At 37.8% G+C, this 16,982-nt stretch overlaps 1 protein-coding gene across 4 annotated transcripts in view; it reads left to right on the forward strand.

Annotated features, from left to right (window-relative positions):
- KHDRBS3 (KH RNA binding domain containing, signal transduction associated 3) overlaps window positions 1-16,982 on the forward strand; it is a 101,320-nt gene that overhangs the window by 37,169 nt on the left and 47,169 nt on the right. For all 4 annotated transcript variants that reach the window (XR_011324145.1, XM_069780109.1, XM_069780108.1 and 1 more), the window contains exons 3-5: window positions 3,354-3,470; window positions 10,617-10,763; window positions 16,661-16,800. Coding sequence is in view for 3 of the 4 variants with exons in the window: in XM_069780109.1 (XP_069636210.1) it covers window positions 3,354-3,470; window positions 10,617-10,763; window positions 16,661-16,800 (404 nt within the window). In the remaining variant the exon portion in view is untranslated. The remainder of the gene's footprint in view (window positions 1-3,353; window positions 3,471-10,616; window positions 10,764-16,660; window positions 16,801-16,982) is intronic.

Here is a 16,982-nt window from a genome sequence, read left to right on the forward strand (position 1 = left end):
GCAGTGTTTATTTTTGTTCCTAATAACTTACAAGGATATTTTAAAGTAAACATAAGTAATCTTAAGTAATGCTTGAAAAATTGATGTGGTATTCCACTATACGAAAGCTTTCACTTGAGCTTAACTGCAAACACCCTGTTCATAAGTAATGATCCTTTATTTAAGGAAACTGTTGACAAGGAGTTATTGACTTCTGGAAGTTCAGACTTGTTATGAATTGTTTCAATTTGCTTGCTTTCCTTGCAGTTGCACCTCCAGAAACAATAAAATCAGAAGTCCAAGTTGGAAGGGACCTCTAGAGAATACCTGGTCCAACCTTCTGTTGAAATCATGACTGTAAATTGGATTACATGAGGCCCTGTCAGTGGCCCTGAGTCCTAAATATTCTCAGCAAGGGAGATTTCTACTGTTTCTCTGGACAGCCTATTTCTGATGAATGTTTTCCTTGACTGTATCTTAGGACCTACAAGAAAAAAATGCAATATACCTAATAAAACAAACTTAAATTGCCTGAGGATTTCTTGAGATTTGGCCTGATAATTTCAGAAAAGACTAGTTCATGCAAGGCCTTAATAGCTTCTGTGGACTATAGTCATTCATAAGCAATTTGCTCAATTGTATCTTAGTTCTAACTCAGGTCTACATTGGGAATTGAACTTGCAAGTACTAAGGGGAATAAAAGCCTACTAAATATGAAAATATAACTTTATTGCTTGCATTTCTTTTTGTCCAAAGCTGAAGTAGGTGAACTGAAGCTGTAGACTTTCTGCATTATAGGGTGACTACAGCTGGGCCTTTTTTCCATCAGCCCTTCCAATGTAGAAACAAAGGATTTTGAGCTGCTACTACCCCGTTCTCAAGTGTTTTCAAATTCCTCTAGGGGAATGGGGAGGGAGATCAAAGCAGCCCATCTTGGCCCTTTTATGACACAGTAGTAGGGGAACAGTCAAAGAACTTACAAGCTGTTTCATAAATTTGAGGCTATAAAAAAGTAGTTTAAGCTGGTTGGCTTTCTAGCATCACTATATTTTACTTGTGCCTAAAACTACATTATTGTTAATGTGATTGTGTCACTTTAGATTCCAACAGTGTGAATATCCTGGTTTTACAAAGTTTCATTGGGGATAGTAAATATTCCTGAACAGTAGTTTGTTGATAAATGATCTCTATTGCAGTGTTACTTTGACAGGAATTGTGGTGGGTTGACATTTACTGGCTGCCAGGTGCCCACCAAGCTGCTCTATCATTCCCTGCCCCTCAACAGGGTGAGGGGAGAAAGTAAGATGAAAAGCTTGTGGGTTGAGATAAGGAGAGGGAGATCACCCACCAGTTAGTCATGGGCAAAACATTTTTGGCTTGAAGACAAATTTATTGCCAATTGTAGCAGAACGCTAGTGAGAAATAAAACAAAACTGAAACTACCTTTCCTACCCTCACCCCTGCCTTCTTTCCGGGTTCAACTTCACTTCTGACTCTTCTACGTTCTTTCCTCAAGTGGCTCAGGGGAATAGGGAATGGGGGTTGTGGTCAGTTCATAACACTTTGTCTTTGCTGCTCCTTTCTCTTCATGTTCTCCTTCTGCTTCAGCCTGGGGTTCCTCCCTCAGGATACAGTAGTTCACAAACTGCTCCAATGTGGGTCCTTCCCATGGGCTGCGGTTCAAGAACTGCTCCAGTGTGTGTCCCCTGTGGGGTCACAGGTCCTGCCAGAAAATCTGCTCTTGCATGGGTTCTTTTCCACAGGCCAGAGCTCCTGCCAGGAGCCTGCTCCAGCATGGGTTCTCCATGAGATGCAGCTTCCTTCAGGACACATCCATCTGCTCTGGTGTGGGGTCCTCCCTGGGCTGCAGGGGGACAGCCTGCCTTACCATGGTCTTCCCCTGGGCTGCAGGGGAATCTCTGCTCCAGTGCCTGGAGCACCTCCTCCCCCTTCTCTGCTGATCTTGGTGTCTGCAGGGCTGTTTCTCTCATGTTTTCTCACTTGTCAACTTCATAGTGATTTTACCCTTAAATATGTTGTCATGTAGGTGCTATGCTGCTGATGGGCTAAGCTTTGGGCAATGGTGGGTCTGTCTTGGAGCTAGCTCTATCCAACAAGGGGGCAGCTTCTGGCATCTTCTCATAGAAGTCACCCCTGCAGCCTCCTGCTACCAAAACTTTGCCATATAAATACAATACAGGAATAAATTATTACTTTCAGGAAGTGTTTACACCATTCCATACCAACTTCCAAGTGTAGCTTATGTGTATCAGCTCTTTTTTGTGATTTCCCCTGTCCTCCCCCCAACTAAAATAGTTCTCTGCGTAATTAAAGTGAATCCTCAAGTCTTCCTTGTAGCTATCCTTCAAATTTTTTATATATATAATTTTATATATACATTACAAAATACACTGCAGTGATATAAGAAGGTGGACTGCTGAATGTATACAGCTTTTCTCCTGGTATGTATGACTGGGAATATATGCCCTATGGAGCAGTGCTCGTGAGAAGTTTCACACCTCCTGGCTCTCCTAAGTCCAGTTTTGTGTCTTTGAAATGAGAATAGGGAGATTCTCCTTTTTTGTTTTCCTTCATTATGAATGGATTTTTTGATACCTGTTTTCCTTAGCCTACTTTACCTCTGAAGCACTTTTTGGGCTGTATGTTTTGGTGTTTTCTATGAATGGAAATGGCTGTGTTTTTCTTGTCTGTCTGTATTTTTGTGGCTCACCATTTTCTTCTCCCTAGTTATCTTAATATTGTAATGCCATGGTTATGAACCCCAACTGCCTTTGCTAAACTTCAGTGATAATGGGGTTTGAGTGGCAGTTGAGAAGATCTTATGTGTTGATTCTGGTTTGGCACTGGATTTATATGCTTATGTTCTCTGGATTTAATTCCTTGCTTGTTTCTGTGTTTTAGTGTAGGGTATATTGTATGGGTTATTTCATAAATCTTCAAGGCAAGAATAAGGCAAATGAGATATTATTTTTCTTCAGAGCTTTCATTGGTATTGTATCTGTGCGATTGCTGCCAGCTTTGTTTTTATGGTTATATACCTGGTAACAATTGTTGAAAAACTGAATTGCAGTTTCAGCACATATGTTCTCAGTGTTGAATGGGATAAACACAAAGTTCTCTTTATACTATTTGATTTCTTTGAGTTCAGATACTTCTGTTTCTGTTGACACCTGGTGGAGCCACTGACATGCTGTTAACTGTCCTACACAGTTGTACTTAATCAGTGTGTAATTTATGATCTAATGCTTGTTTGCACCTAGAAGAAATAGTTGTTTCAGCAATATATTCCATTTTGCTTGTTTGTTTATGCTTAAAAATCCAAAGAGCTTAATGGTTTTTTTGTTTTCTTACAGTTCAACTTTGTGGGAAAACTTTTGGGTCCACGTGGCAATTCTCTAAAGCGTTTACAGGAAGAAACACTGACAAAAATGTCTATTTTGGGAAAAGGTTCTATGAGGGACAAGACAAAGGTAAGACCTGAGTATGTTAGTGGAGTGTTTGATACCTGAATTTCATAACTTAACCTGTAATTTTGGGGGAGGTGGACAAACACTGTGACAAAAATTGGAGCAAACAAAAAGCATAGAAGAAACAAAGAGAAAAACAGCTGATGAAAGGAGACAAAATACAACCAGAAAAAAATTTCACAGCTAGGAGGACTTATGCAGCCTAAGCAGTTGACAAACTGCAGTTGTTTCTATGGGAAGTATTTGGTTATAGTGGATGCATCCATTACAATAGCCAAAGTAGACAGCAGAAGAGAAACTTTTAGCTTGATAGGTGTTTGTACTAATCAGTTTCACTCTTTACTGAAATAAATCTCTGGCTAGACTTGTGGCAGATGAGTGTATATGAGTGAGGAGATGTCACTTGTCTGGTAAGCTGCATTTTTTTAATTGGAGCATTCCTAATGATGCAAATTAAAACACTGAACATATTTCTTGCTTGTAGCATACCATGTTTTATAGCCCTCCAGTGAAATTTTTCTGTGGTTATGTAATCTGAAATGTAAAAATGCTATGTGCTATAAAGACTGATAATGGCATGCATATGGAAGAGTGAGTTAGAGGGCTGGTTACTGAATTTCCTAAACCATATATTTTTTAGCACATTTCTCCATCAACAAAATATAAATGTTATGTGATTTACAGTATTTATCAAAAGCTTGATCAGAGCCCATAAATTACTTTATTCTGTGCAACTTGAGAGCTAGCTCTTCCTTTTAATTCCTTGAAAATATTTTTATTAAATATACCTTACATAAATGTAACTGATGTTTTTACAAATACATTCTCCTATAATAAAGGCTTGAAAATGACAGGGATCTTTTTAATGGGATCTGTTATGTAATACATAATAAAGATAATGCAAGTTTAAGATTTAAATGTTTCACAGTTATTAAAAACTACATTGCTAGTAACATTAAGAAGAAACACAACTAGTTCAACCAGAAAGCAAAGAAGAATATAAACTAAACTTGCTCTCAGCCAGGATGACAAAGTAAGTCTCCAAATTCTGTTTTAAATGATGCTTGGTGAACTTTCTCAGTTCTTATGGAATGTGTCAAACTGACATTCTTCTGTTGCTGCATTACATGTTTCTATATTAAAATATGATGTCTCATAGAGTAAGGCCCCAGAGTTTTTCTAATGGCTCTGCAGTATAAAAAATGTTCTATTAAAAGCAGAAGCTCATGCTGAGAAGTTCAGATCCTAACTTGAGTCTCAGAAGCCTGGGGAAGAGTCTTAAAGGTTTCTTTTTTGAATGATTTTAACTTCTCTTGTTTCCTTTGGTAATGAAGAAGTAGTTCAAACTTTTATTTTTCTTGATTGAGATGCTAGCCAAAACTGATTAAGTAATTTTTAAAATTAAGTGGCTAAGAAAATTGTTAGTTTGAGCTGTTGTTTGCAGATAACTTCAATGCAATTAATCTGTGAGTTCAGAAACAGTAAGATTCCTGTCATTGTGGGTCTGGTTTTGTTTTTGAAAGGGACAATAGAGAGAAGCCAGTTGGATAATTTGGAATAATACAGCTAGAATAGCTTGTATGTACCTATTTGGAATAGTCCTTCAGAAAGAGTAATTCAGAACTAAAGCAGACTAAATTAATGACATTGTTTCCAGGACTCAGTTGAGTCTACAGGACATGTGCAAGAAAGTACTGGTGCTACAAAGGGATCCTATCAGCTAATTACTTAAACCAGGTTGCACTCATCCCTAGCTCTTAGAGGACACAGCTCAGCAAGCTGGGTACTCTGTGTGTGGAGACCTTAACCAAACAAGAGAACTTGAAACATTTTTTTCTAGTTTCATGTAGATTATCTATGTACTAATTGTTTCAACCATACCTCTTTCACTAACAAGTAATTTACTTTTTTGCCTTGATCTTCATACATTCTTGGTTAGCATTTTGAATCTACTGTATTAAATTTGTCCAGAGAACTAGCAAATAAGAGAACCTTAATTATACAGTTTTATCTGTATGAGGGACAAGTGGTCTTTGCTGAAGAGAAGCCCAAGATTGAATTACTTGGTGACGAGTTGCTCTTCAGAAAGGCTGACAAATTCTCCATTGTGATCAGTTTTTGCATTACTTGGAAAATCTAGCTGAGACTTTAGTGTGGTATTGACAAATAATGAAGTACAGTACTGTTAGAATCATAGAATAGTTTGGGTTGGAAGGGGCTTTTTGTGGTGTGTTGACCCTGGCTGGATGCCAGGTGCCCAGTGAAGCTGCTTGATCACTTGCCTGCCTCAGCTGGACAGGGGGGAGAAAATAAAATGAGAGGCTCATAGGTTGAGGTAAGGACAGGGAGAGATCACTTGCCAATTACCATTATGGGCAAAACAGAATTGACTTTGGGAAAAATTAATTTAATTTATTACTAATCAAATCAGAGTAGGATAATGAGAAATAAAACCAAATCTTAAAACATCTTCTCCCCACCCCTCCCTTCTTCCTGGGCATGACTTCACTCCCAATTTTTTCTACCTTCTCCCCTCAGCAGCACAAGGGGATGGGAAATGGGGGTTGTGGTCAGTTCATCACACATTGTTTCTGCTGCTCCTTCCTCTTCAGGGGGAGGACTTCTCATGCTCTTCCCCTGCTCCAACTGTGCCAGTATGTAGATTTTCTTCCAATTCTCATTGACTTCTTGATTTATCCAAGGGTCAGATGAAAGTGAAACCTGAACAGTATTATATTCTCCTGCTGAACAGAAGTTGGAGCAAACCTTGTTTTCAGAAGTGCATAAGTGATATAAGATAATAGCATGAACTGTAATTAAAAAAAAAAATAGGGGAAAAACCTCCCTATTTTCAGTTTTAAAGCACTATTGTGGTTAGAATTTTTGTTGCAGGTAGCAAAATCTTTGGAATTACATTATCACAGATGTTGTGGTTTAACCCCAGCCAGCAACTAAGCACCATGCAGCTGCTCACTCACTCCCTGCACCCCCCCCCCCCGTGGGATGGAGGAGAAAATTGGGAAAAGTAAAATGTGTGGGTTGAGATAAGAACAGATAATAGAAAAAGAGGAAACTGATAATGATAACACTAATAAAATGACAACAGTAATAAAAGGATTGGAATGTACAAATGATGTGCAGTGCAGTTGCTCACCACCTGCTGATTGACACCCAGTCAGTCCCTGAGTGGCAATCGCCTGCCCCCACTGCCCCCAGTTTCTATACTAGATGTGATGTCCCATGGTATGGAATACCCCTTTGGCCACTTTGGGTCAGCTGGCCTGGCTCTGTCCTGTGCCAACTTCTTGTGCCCCTCCAGCTTTCCCTCTGGCTGGGCATGAGAATCTGAAAAATCTTTGACTTTAGTGAAAACATTACTTAGCAACAACTGAAAACATAAGTGTTATCAACATTCTTTTCATACTGAACCCAAAACATAGCCCTGCACCAGCTACTAGGAAGACAATTAACTCTATTCCAGCTGAAACCAGGACAACAGATTAAAAAAACTTCAGTTGATGTAAATTAGTACTCTTACACTGAAGCCAAATCTGCACCACAGAACAGCTGAGGATCTGATCTATTGTCTCCAAGTTAATTGCAGCATCTTTGCTGTCACTAGGAGTGAGACAGCATATCCTCTGTGGCTATTTAGTGATGGTGATCACAGATTCTGGGATGAACCAATTGTTGGAGGCTCTGGATCAGATTGTCAGATATTTCTAAACACTTACATATTAGTATACCTTCTACATTACTGGTTTTAATGAGTAATGATTATTACCTCTTCCCTGAGGAAAAGTGACACTAAGCTTCATAGACTTCTCTAAGCTGAATTTCTTAGTATGTACTTTTTCTTAATTTTTTTTGAACTTTAAGAGAACTTCAAAGGCTTTTGGAAGAAAGCTAATTCATGTGAAAGGTTGAGAAAATGTAGCAAAAGATCACCTTTACCTTTTGCAAGTTCTCTAGGGAAAGATTTAGATAAACCAGGATAAGATACAGATAAACCAGTCTGACTTTAAATTCGTTTTGGGCAACAGTATTTCTCTAGCTCTGACTTGTAATTGCCTTTTTAGAATGTCCAATCTGATTTGGGTTTAACAGTATCTTTTTTCCTTACTCCTTAAACTCAGTCCTAGAATCTGTCTAAGCTTCTGTTTCCATCTCTTTAGTCAACGTCTGGAGGACCAGTTCCTGTATCTACTCGTGATATACAATATCTAAATTCAGTAATTCTCTGTGCTGTCACTTCATCATTGACTTTTCACTAGTTCACTTCTGCTAGACTACTCAGGCTTTCATGTGTCTATAGGAGAGTAAAAAAGTAAAAGGACTCATTTCAGAATTTCTTTATTCCATGGTAAGATTGCATCTATATTGTAAATCTGAAGAAATAACTTAAAGCCTTCCACCTCAATCAGTAATTCACGTGTTATCAATAGTTCAAGACTGGTACAGCCCTTTCAACAACTTGAGTGTTCTGAAAGGTTTATAAAATCTGACAAGCCAAATTTAAGGTAACATTAAAAATAGATATCAGGTAGTACCTAAAGAAGTTTAAAACCTAAATCAAAGGTGATGTAGTGAAGATGAAGACAGACAGTCTTATGAGCATATTTTGATAAATACTGCTACTCAACTTCTGATTTAAACCAGTAGACTTCTAGGGTTGTTATTGGTTCTTGATAGCTTGACAAGTACAATGAAAAGCTGAAAGACTTTATAGATACAATGGAATACGGGGCAAAGTATGTTAACTGTCTTTAGTAGGCATATTGCCAGATGCCTTGTGCTGCTGTGCATCATAAATTGTGCTAGTGCTCTTTGTTCTGGACCATGAAGGCATGAAATATAAGAGCACAAGGTACAAAGCAAATAGGGTAAGATTTCTCATAAGACTCCCAGAGTGCAGTACTGCAAGGATGTGTGTGTACTGAAAACATGAAATTAAATCAGATTGTCCAAACCATGAGCTGTTTGGTGTGATAAATTTTGTGTGAGAAGATGGAGATTTAAAGAACAGATTTAAGAAAAGAAAAAAAAAAGTGGTGACCTGGCTTTTAGCTTCCTTATTTCACATCTGGTTTGCTTTCATCCTTTCAGCAGCTCTCAAATCTCCCTTGCAGTAGAGAAAAATATTCTGTGTTTTGGCCAGCCAAGCAGCATCCATGTGTACTGTCAAGTAATGGAAGGCAGAGGATTTTGTGGGAGCTAAAAATACTGTCAGTGAGGGATACTGGAATGGGAACAAGCTGTGGCTTTTGTGTTGGTCATTGTGGGGAATAAAAAAAACCTGAGATGCTTAATATGTGCCCAAGGTTGGGAGATGTAGGCCAGTAAGTGAGCTCATTCTCATTTGTGTGCTGTTAAGAGCTGTAGAGAGTGGTGTTGCCAAGTCATGTTACAGAATTGGGGAAAAAAATAAAATTAATCAAGTGAACTTTGCAAGTGAAGCAAGAAAAAAAAATATAAAGTTACTTTAAAAGCTTGCTTATGGGAATGATTTTAGAACAACCTGCACTGAAATTTCTTATATGTTTTCTTAAAATTGCTCATTGAAATCCTTTTTCACCAGGTACTGCACATGAAATTGTGACTTTTCTATTGGTTATTGCTGTTACCAGGCAAGTTGATAACCACAGAAATGAATTTTAGTTCTCGATTCTCGGCACATCTAACTGCACAGTGATTTTTTTTTGCCCCTTTAAAAAAAAGGGACAGGGAATGTTTGATAGCATGGATATACTAAACAAAGTATATGGGGAGCTCCACTGATGAAAACACCTAGTTTCCAGTGCTAGATGACAGTTCATATGTCTTGAATAACTGTGCTGAAAGTGAGGAAAGTTCCTACTAAAACTAAATGTTTAAGAGCTGTAATGTTTATATTAGTTTACTTCCTAAGATCTGGTTTTTGTATTGACAAGATAATGGTTTTGCTGACGAAGTCTAATCCTACTGACTCTGGCCTCTTAATATTCTTGCTGTGGATGATCTAACAGCTAACTAGATTCTGCCGATTTTTTTAAACATCCCCATAGTCAAACACAAAGTATGATGACAAGAATGTTATTTATGAGAAGCAGAAATGGATTGTCACTTATAAACTTCAACCCATAATTAAGGCATGTGCGTGGGGGGAGACTTCAAGTATCACTGAAACTATAATTTTAGTAATCTAAAGGATGAAATACTTACCTGGTGCTTGCTAAATATAATAAGCAGCAGGGGAGAATTCTTAGAGCTTTGTTTTTTAGATAGCAGAACTGCTAAGAATTTGATTTAATCTTACCTGGTAATACAATTAAATTATTTTTAATGGTGGTTTAGTCTCTTGAAATGCACCTATCAGGTACATGTGGGAGGGGGGAGCCTATCTGAGACTAACAAATGATGTCCTTTAGGTCTGTGAACATTTTGCATGTGAATGTAAATATTTGAGAACTGAGCTCTGCTCCACTACATTGAAATCATAGTTTCTCAGTCATATTGAAGTGGATTGGGTGAAGCAGAATAAAAGAAATAAGCTCTCTTCTGAAATAGCTAGTGAACTCTTTTTTTTTTTCTTCTCTGAAGTCCTCCTCCCTTGTCTCATATGCTGTTAGTTTCATATCCAAGTAGCACAGTTCTGTGAAGGATGTATTCATGGGGTAGAAATCTCAATGAGAACAGAAAATAAATATCTGAGCAGTGCAATAATCCTAAGATTGAAATAATATTGGTTAAAGAATCTTGCTCTTGTGGAATATTAGATCAAACCTGTTTCTAAAGACTTTACTTTTGAGAAAAGAGGCTTCAAGTTCACTTATGTTTCTCGGTGTCTTCTACATGAAACTGGTGCACTCAGTAAAACTCCTGGGAACATTCTCCCTTGTGCTACAGCTTCTGTATGTGAGCAGAAGCTGATGGGTCCTATTTTGTGTGTAACTGGTCATTACTGTTGATAACCCAACTGATACTATTCTGGTATTTTAGCAACATGATTGAAGTGTATCAGAAAAGTATGTAATTTTATACTTTTTTAGTTGACTTCTGAACATGAGTAAACAGTATGTGGAAATGCCTCTGAAGCAACTTTAGTGCTTGCATTAAAATATGTTTAAAATAAGAAGGTGGAAAAAACCCAACTTTTTTCTTGTTTCCTAGGAGGAAGAGTTGAGAAAAAGTGGAGAGGCAAAGTACTTCCACTTAAATGATGATCTGCATGTTTTAATTGAAGTATTTGCTCCACCGGCAGAAGCGTATGCCAGAATGGGACATGCATTGGAAGAAATCAAGAAGTTCCTCATCCCTGTTAGTATTTTCATTTTTTAATAAGAATTCTGGTACTCTTGAGTGAGAGATTTTGTCTCTAAAACTAACTTACTGTACAATATTGGTTAGGTCATGTTGCTTAATTTTCCTTCACCTGTGAAAGAAGTGGTGATGTTTACAACTACTTTTCACTTTGATGTACACAGTTATTGGGCAAATGCATAACTGTCCGTATAGGCTCTCATCTCATGGTGTGACCTACAGTAAAAGAGCAACTTATTCTTGCTTAACTGGTCATGTGCAAAGTATTGAAGTTTACAAATAATTGTAAAAACTTGTAAAATATGGAAAAATAGCTTTCTTTGCTGAAGGTAGAGCTTTTTTGTTTTCTTGGTACACCTGAAGTATCAGCATAGGGTTCTGTTTCATTTAAGAATAAATAAATTTGAAGTTGTAGTATTGTTTCCACCCGTAATCCTGGCTTAGTGTTCAGTGCTGAGAATCAATACATTTTGTCTTGTGTCTTTATTTTTTCACAAAGCTAATGATACATGGGTTATGCTTGTCTTCTGGTGTATACTTCAACTTGTGATGTTATGGATGTATAAAATAAGATGTGATTTCCAGTATAATTTTGTAGTCCAGGTTTGGGGTATCTATCGACAATGGTGTTGCAGGGTTTCCAGTGTCTTTCTGCAGAAGATTCTTTTATTTGCTTCTCATGTGAGAACCAGCCTTGATTGTTTTGCCATCTTAAACTGCTTGGAACAATCCAAGCTCTCTTAAGAAGCTGGGCCATTTGAGATGGTGTTACTGTGTGTGAAGTTCCTAACTATTAGCTATTCAGTGAATGTTCTCTATTTTTATTGGTTATTGAATGAATATAGAAAGCAAAACATCCTCATGGTGCATTGAGTTCTGTTTATTTTTACTGCTAAAAATTTTATCCACGTGTTATTCTTGACTAGTGTCAGATCTTGGAAATGTGGGAGACCTAGCTAAGGAAACTTCAAGGTGTGTATCTGAGTGACAGCAGCACATAAATGTTTGAGAGTATAGTCAATGTAGCTGTATTCAGGACCAGCTGGGGACGCCTGTTGGGGGTAGAACTGCCACTTGTGCTCTAGGGTGAAGCAGTTGGTGCTGATGACCTGATAGTGCTACTGTATGCATTTGGGGGATTTTAGTTTGTGCTAAACCTAGTCTAGATCCATGAAACTTAAGTCCCCAAGTGACTGGAGTTGATTGTGTGCTCCTTGAGTGTTTCTTCTGGCTTGTTTTTGGCTGAATTAAAGTTAGTTCATATGTCCCAATACTACTCCATGACATGAACCAAAGCATGATAAGTAACAATCATCAGGAGGTTCATTTAGGAATACATCCTGATGTGAAATAATGTACTAATGTGGACGCGCCTTAAGACAGTTAACCCCCCCCAATGTCATGAGCATTATGTTCTATTATAAAGAAGCAAGCACCACATCATAACTTTGCAGGTTCCAAATGGCTTTTGTCTTGATGTATATGAAGAGGTAAATAAACATACTACTGTTCAAACATAACTGATTAGGAATACTTGTAGGAATGCTGGGCTGTCATAATGTCAAAGGTTGCTGTATTTACATGATTCATGATTTGATTGTATGAAGAGATAAGGGAGAATTAAGTTCTTGGCTATTCTAGTGAGCAAACAGCTGTTTTCTTTTTAGATGAAAATATGCTCAATTTGGTAAGTGCTTTTTGCGTGCACTGGAAGTAAGGATATATCTGATCTCCCTGCCCCCTTCGTCAGAGATCTTATTTTTCTTCATTGACCTTCGTTCACTTAAGCTTGCTTCATTTATTAAGAAATTATCAAAACCTAGCCATAACTCTACTGCTGTTAAGCTAGTAGAATTACAGACTGATAATAAGCGATTCCATTCATTGGTTGTATACTTTTCCATGTCAATTTTTGATCATTTCATCTTTGTTGTACTGAGCTGAACTGATGCTACATAATCTCTTCTGAACTATGGGATCAAGCCACCACTGTCTTAATTTCCCTTTGGCTGCTCAAATGTAATCTTATCAGAATGGTTCTAAATGCCCTAAACTCTTCTGCCTGCCCCCCCCAGCCACTCCAGGAAGCAACAAGGAGCACTCTGTCCTCTTGAACTACCATTTGTTTAACTGCTGCCAAATGCAACTTAATTTTTATTTTCTGTCTGTTGTGGCTTTCTTAGCAAATTATCAGTTTTATTTCAAGTAAGAAGTCCTGCTATCAATATATGTGATTATGATCTTAATTTGTGTTCTCCTTACAATGTAAGCTAACTATACCTTCCAACAACCTTAGATACTAATCTTAATTTATTAATATGGTTATTGTTCAGTTTTCAGATTAGGCCTGAATGTACAGTCCACAATTGGTGCTTGAATGTAGGATATAAAATATCTTTGTAGTAGCAGACTATAGCAAAAATACCCCAGCCTCTCTTCTCAGGTCTTTTTAGATCTATGAACAAGCACCTTTGCATTGAAGTTCATCCTCAAGCAGCTGCAGTGGTGTACTTTCCTTTAACCTATTGGTATAACTCAAACCAAGACATAAAACCTTCTGACTTGAGTTTTTTGGGCTGTGCTTATCATGTTGCCTTGACTGCCATCTTCTGCAGGTAGAATTGTGGCTTCTGAGTTCAAGTATGTTTTTTTGTTCTGCTTTAAATGAGCCAGTCCCTTTTGTTCTGGCCAGATCCTCTGGTCAGCAGTCTGTTCAACTGTTAGATTGGTGGGTGTTGTGCTTGATATTAATAGCATTACTTCTGTCAGTTAAGACAAAAAGCCAGGTACTTCCACCCTCACCTCCCTGCAGATCCTGTATTATACCATGATTACTGCAGTTTTGTCCAATAGGACTTAGTCCATTTTGCTTAATTTTTTTAGTAGTGGTAGTCATTCTTCTTTTGACAGCTACAACATTAATTATGCTTTGCTGTTGGCTACCCAAGTTTCTTTTTTTCCTTGTCTTTAAAGCAAAGCATAAAAAATATCTGTTGGGGAACAATCTGTAGCAGCCCATTTACAATGTGAGCAGAATTTACAATTTTTTCCTGTAGTCTGCCTTGCCTCCTGCGTGTTTAGCTTGTAAGGTGTCGTAATGAAATAAGAGTTTAATGGCATTTGGAAGAGCTGTTGGGCTCTGCAAACTCACACACTTTTATTTAAACAAGCTGGTGAATAACTGTAAGGTGTGTGTATAAAGGTGGCTGATAACTATTCATTGCTCACTGCCAGGATAAAGATCTGCTTGGCAGTTTTGCAGAACTGCATAGGGTTTTGCAGGGATTTGTCCTAACATTAAATAAAAAAAATGTTTTTACTAATAGTTTGAATGATAAATTGGAATAAGGTCTTAACTTATAGGTGATCCCAAGGAGAGCTGCTGCTGCCAGTGTGTTGATCAGGGCTGGTGAGGATTGCAGACAAATCTACAAGAATGTTGCTTAGTTACATCATATAAGTAATTTTATGTAGGGAGAAAATCTCTTGCATGTATCTTGATGACGTAGTCATTCCTATGGAAGAAAACATCCTCTATGTTCAGAGAAGATTGTAGTGAGGATGGGCAATGCTCATAAAATGAGAGTACATCTGTTCACTTGAAATTCATCAGCAGCATTTGACTGAAATTTGAGTGTTGCCTCTGCCTAAACTGCACAGGGGAGGAGTGCAGTCTAAAGGGTTTCCATATCCATCTTGTGTTCTAGGGGAGGAAGAGATTGTTATCTCCTCAATTTGACTTGAAGTGTGCTGTTTTCCAGCAGTGGGCATTCATAAATTGACTGTCTGTTACTTTTAATTGAAGAATCCATTTCAGAGTCTAATGGATTAACACTGCAGATTATCATGTCTTCCTTGTACTGCCCTTTCACTCTGTATCTTCCTGCTGCCTCTGGCATATGTGATAAGGACCATATTTTCTGTCTGTGCCTTTGCACAGTGGAGTCCTTGTCTGTGACTAAGGCTGCTGGTATGTCTAGTAGTATGCTACAGGAAAACGAGAAAGCATCAGAGAGAAAAGAAAGGACCCAACATGCACAGTGGCAACCTAAGCACATCTTTGTTAAGAAATTAAATGAAATTAATATAAAAAGATCAAAGGTATTTTTCCAGGAGTCCAATTCCGAGGAGGATATCTTGTGGGGAAGTTATAAAGAGCATCTCTGATATATGTTATGTCAGAACTTTGAGACCAGAGGATTGCTTTTGTGGTACAGTTTTAACAATTCATTAGCATTTTGTTTCAAGATTGAAGTTCTTTGTTCCATACATTGCATAGAATTTTGCATTTGTAGTCAGTTCCGGTCCAGCCACAAAGTATAAATATAAAGTGGGTTTCTGTACAGTAGTTGGCCAGAATAGTGTCCAATTGCCCGTTTCTATTCTACTCTCTGTGATGGTTTGGCTACGTATTGGTTCCAAGTTGTTTTATAATGGAATCCGTTTCTCAAAAGCTTCAATTACGCAGTTTGAAACAGTTGATTCAGTCTTCCAGACTTTTGTCTTCATCTTGTTTGCTGGTTGGTTTCTGCTGCTAAGTAGAGGATGATCTCAGATGGACAGCTGAGTTGAATTTTAGAGCCTGTTTACAACAGTTTGGACAAAATGCTTCTGTGGTGCCACTTTAACAGTAGTAACTATCTTCAGTAATGGCATGTGAAGGAAAACTTTCTTATTTCTGTTTGTGGAAGCAGAATGTTTCAAGGATAACTGAGATCTTTGAGTTCATAGATGTTTTAATCTCCTTTCAATACAGAGTTATGTTTCAGTGAGTTGTCTGATGCAAGGCTGCCTGAGAGTCTTTTGGTACCTGCCTAGTGCATAAATGTAATAAAATCAGATTTCCAATAAGAGATGCAGATCCTTTGTTTTGTAACTGAAATGTAAAAATAAGTAGTATTTGGGCAAACCTGCCTTCTTTGAAATGGGAGAATTTGCAGGAAGATAAGGGCTGTTATATCAGAAGTATCACTTCATTCTTATTAGAGGACCTTTTAATATTTTGGTACTTAGTGGGTATGTATACACATCGAGTAAAGTGTTTTTCTGATTCACCTTTACAAATGCATTCTTTGGCTCACTTTAAGTGGAGGGAAAATGGCAGAAAAATATGTAGAGCTCAAGAGTTCATTGCTGTATCTATTTTATTCCTGTGTGATGTGCTAGTTTTGGAGGCTGACTCAAGGTCCCTGAGAAGACTTTTGTGTATTTGAGAAGTACCCTATTAATTCCATGTAAATAACTTCAGCTTTCTTTTCGATAGACCTTGAGAGAGGATTTGTGCAGAATAAGAAACAAGCTATGTGTCTTCAAATTGTTTATCCTCACATGTTCTAGAATTGACATTTTTGGAGCTTTTATTATTAGATAATATTGCATGCTTGTATTGAATGAATTTCACTGTTTATTCTTTCTTTAACTCCTGATTTTAAGGGTAGATGTCTAATCTATTGGTTAGTTGTCGGGGACTGTTCTCTACAGTGTATTCTGTATTGCTTTGCAACACCAGGCAATGCAATTTTTGCTGCTTTTAACACACTATCATACTCCAGCTGGAACTACAAACCAGATCTCAGCTCCGAAATGGGACCTTGATTTTTTTGTTATTTCCCTCTACAGCATTTTAACATTGGCATTTGAACTGGTAAAGGACATGGAGGTAATATGCAGGGGGGGAAAGAAAAACATGCCTGAGCAAAAATTGCAGTTAATATGTAGAATTCTTTTAGAATTTTTTGACTGAATAATATGCCTATAATATACTGCATATTAAACTTTTTCAATGGGATGTTCAACTTCTCAAGAGGAAATTTTCAGGAGCAGTGTTTGCTGGTACTAACTTGGTGTGGTGGTTGAACAGTTTGGTTTTTTTCTCGCTCCTCCCCCTGTTTTAGGACTACAATGATGAAATCAGACAGGCACAACTTCAAGAATTAACATATTTAAATGGTGGTTCAGAAAATGCAGAAGTTCCAGTAGTTCGCGGAAAACCCTCTATTCGAGCAAGAGGAGTACCAGTTCCTGCTTTGTCCAGGTAGGTATCTCGGCTGTAGTGGAATTTGATTTGAATGTGTATATTTTAAGCTTCTTCCTTCAAACACTAGCCCCCACCCCCCCGGAGTACAACTGTGAAATACGTGAAGGACCCCCAAAATAAGAACAAAAGATAAGGGAAACAAATCTTGATTTGTTGAAGGTAGTCTCATTAGCTTAGAT

This window comes from Haliaeetus albicilla, chromosome 3 (genome assembly GCF_947461875.1).
Source record: "Haliaeetus albicilla chromosome 3, bHalAlb1.1, whole genome shotgun sequence".
In the NCBI taxonomy this organism is placed as follows: domain Eukaryota; kingdom Metazoa; phylum Chordata; class Aves; order Accipitriformes; family Accipitridae; genus Haliaeetus; species Haliaeetus albicilla.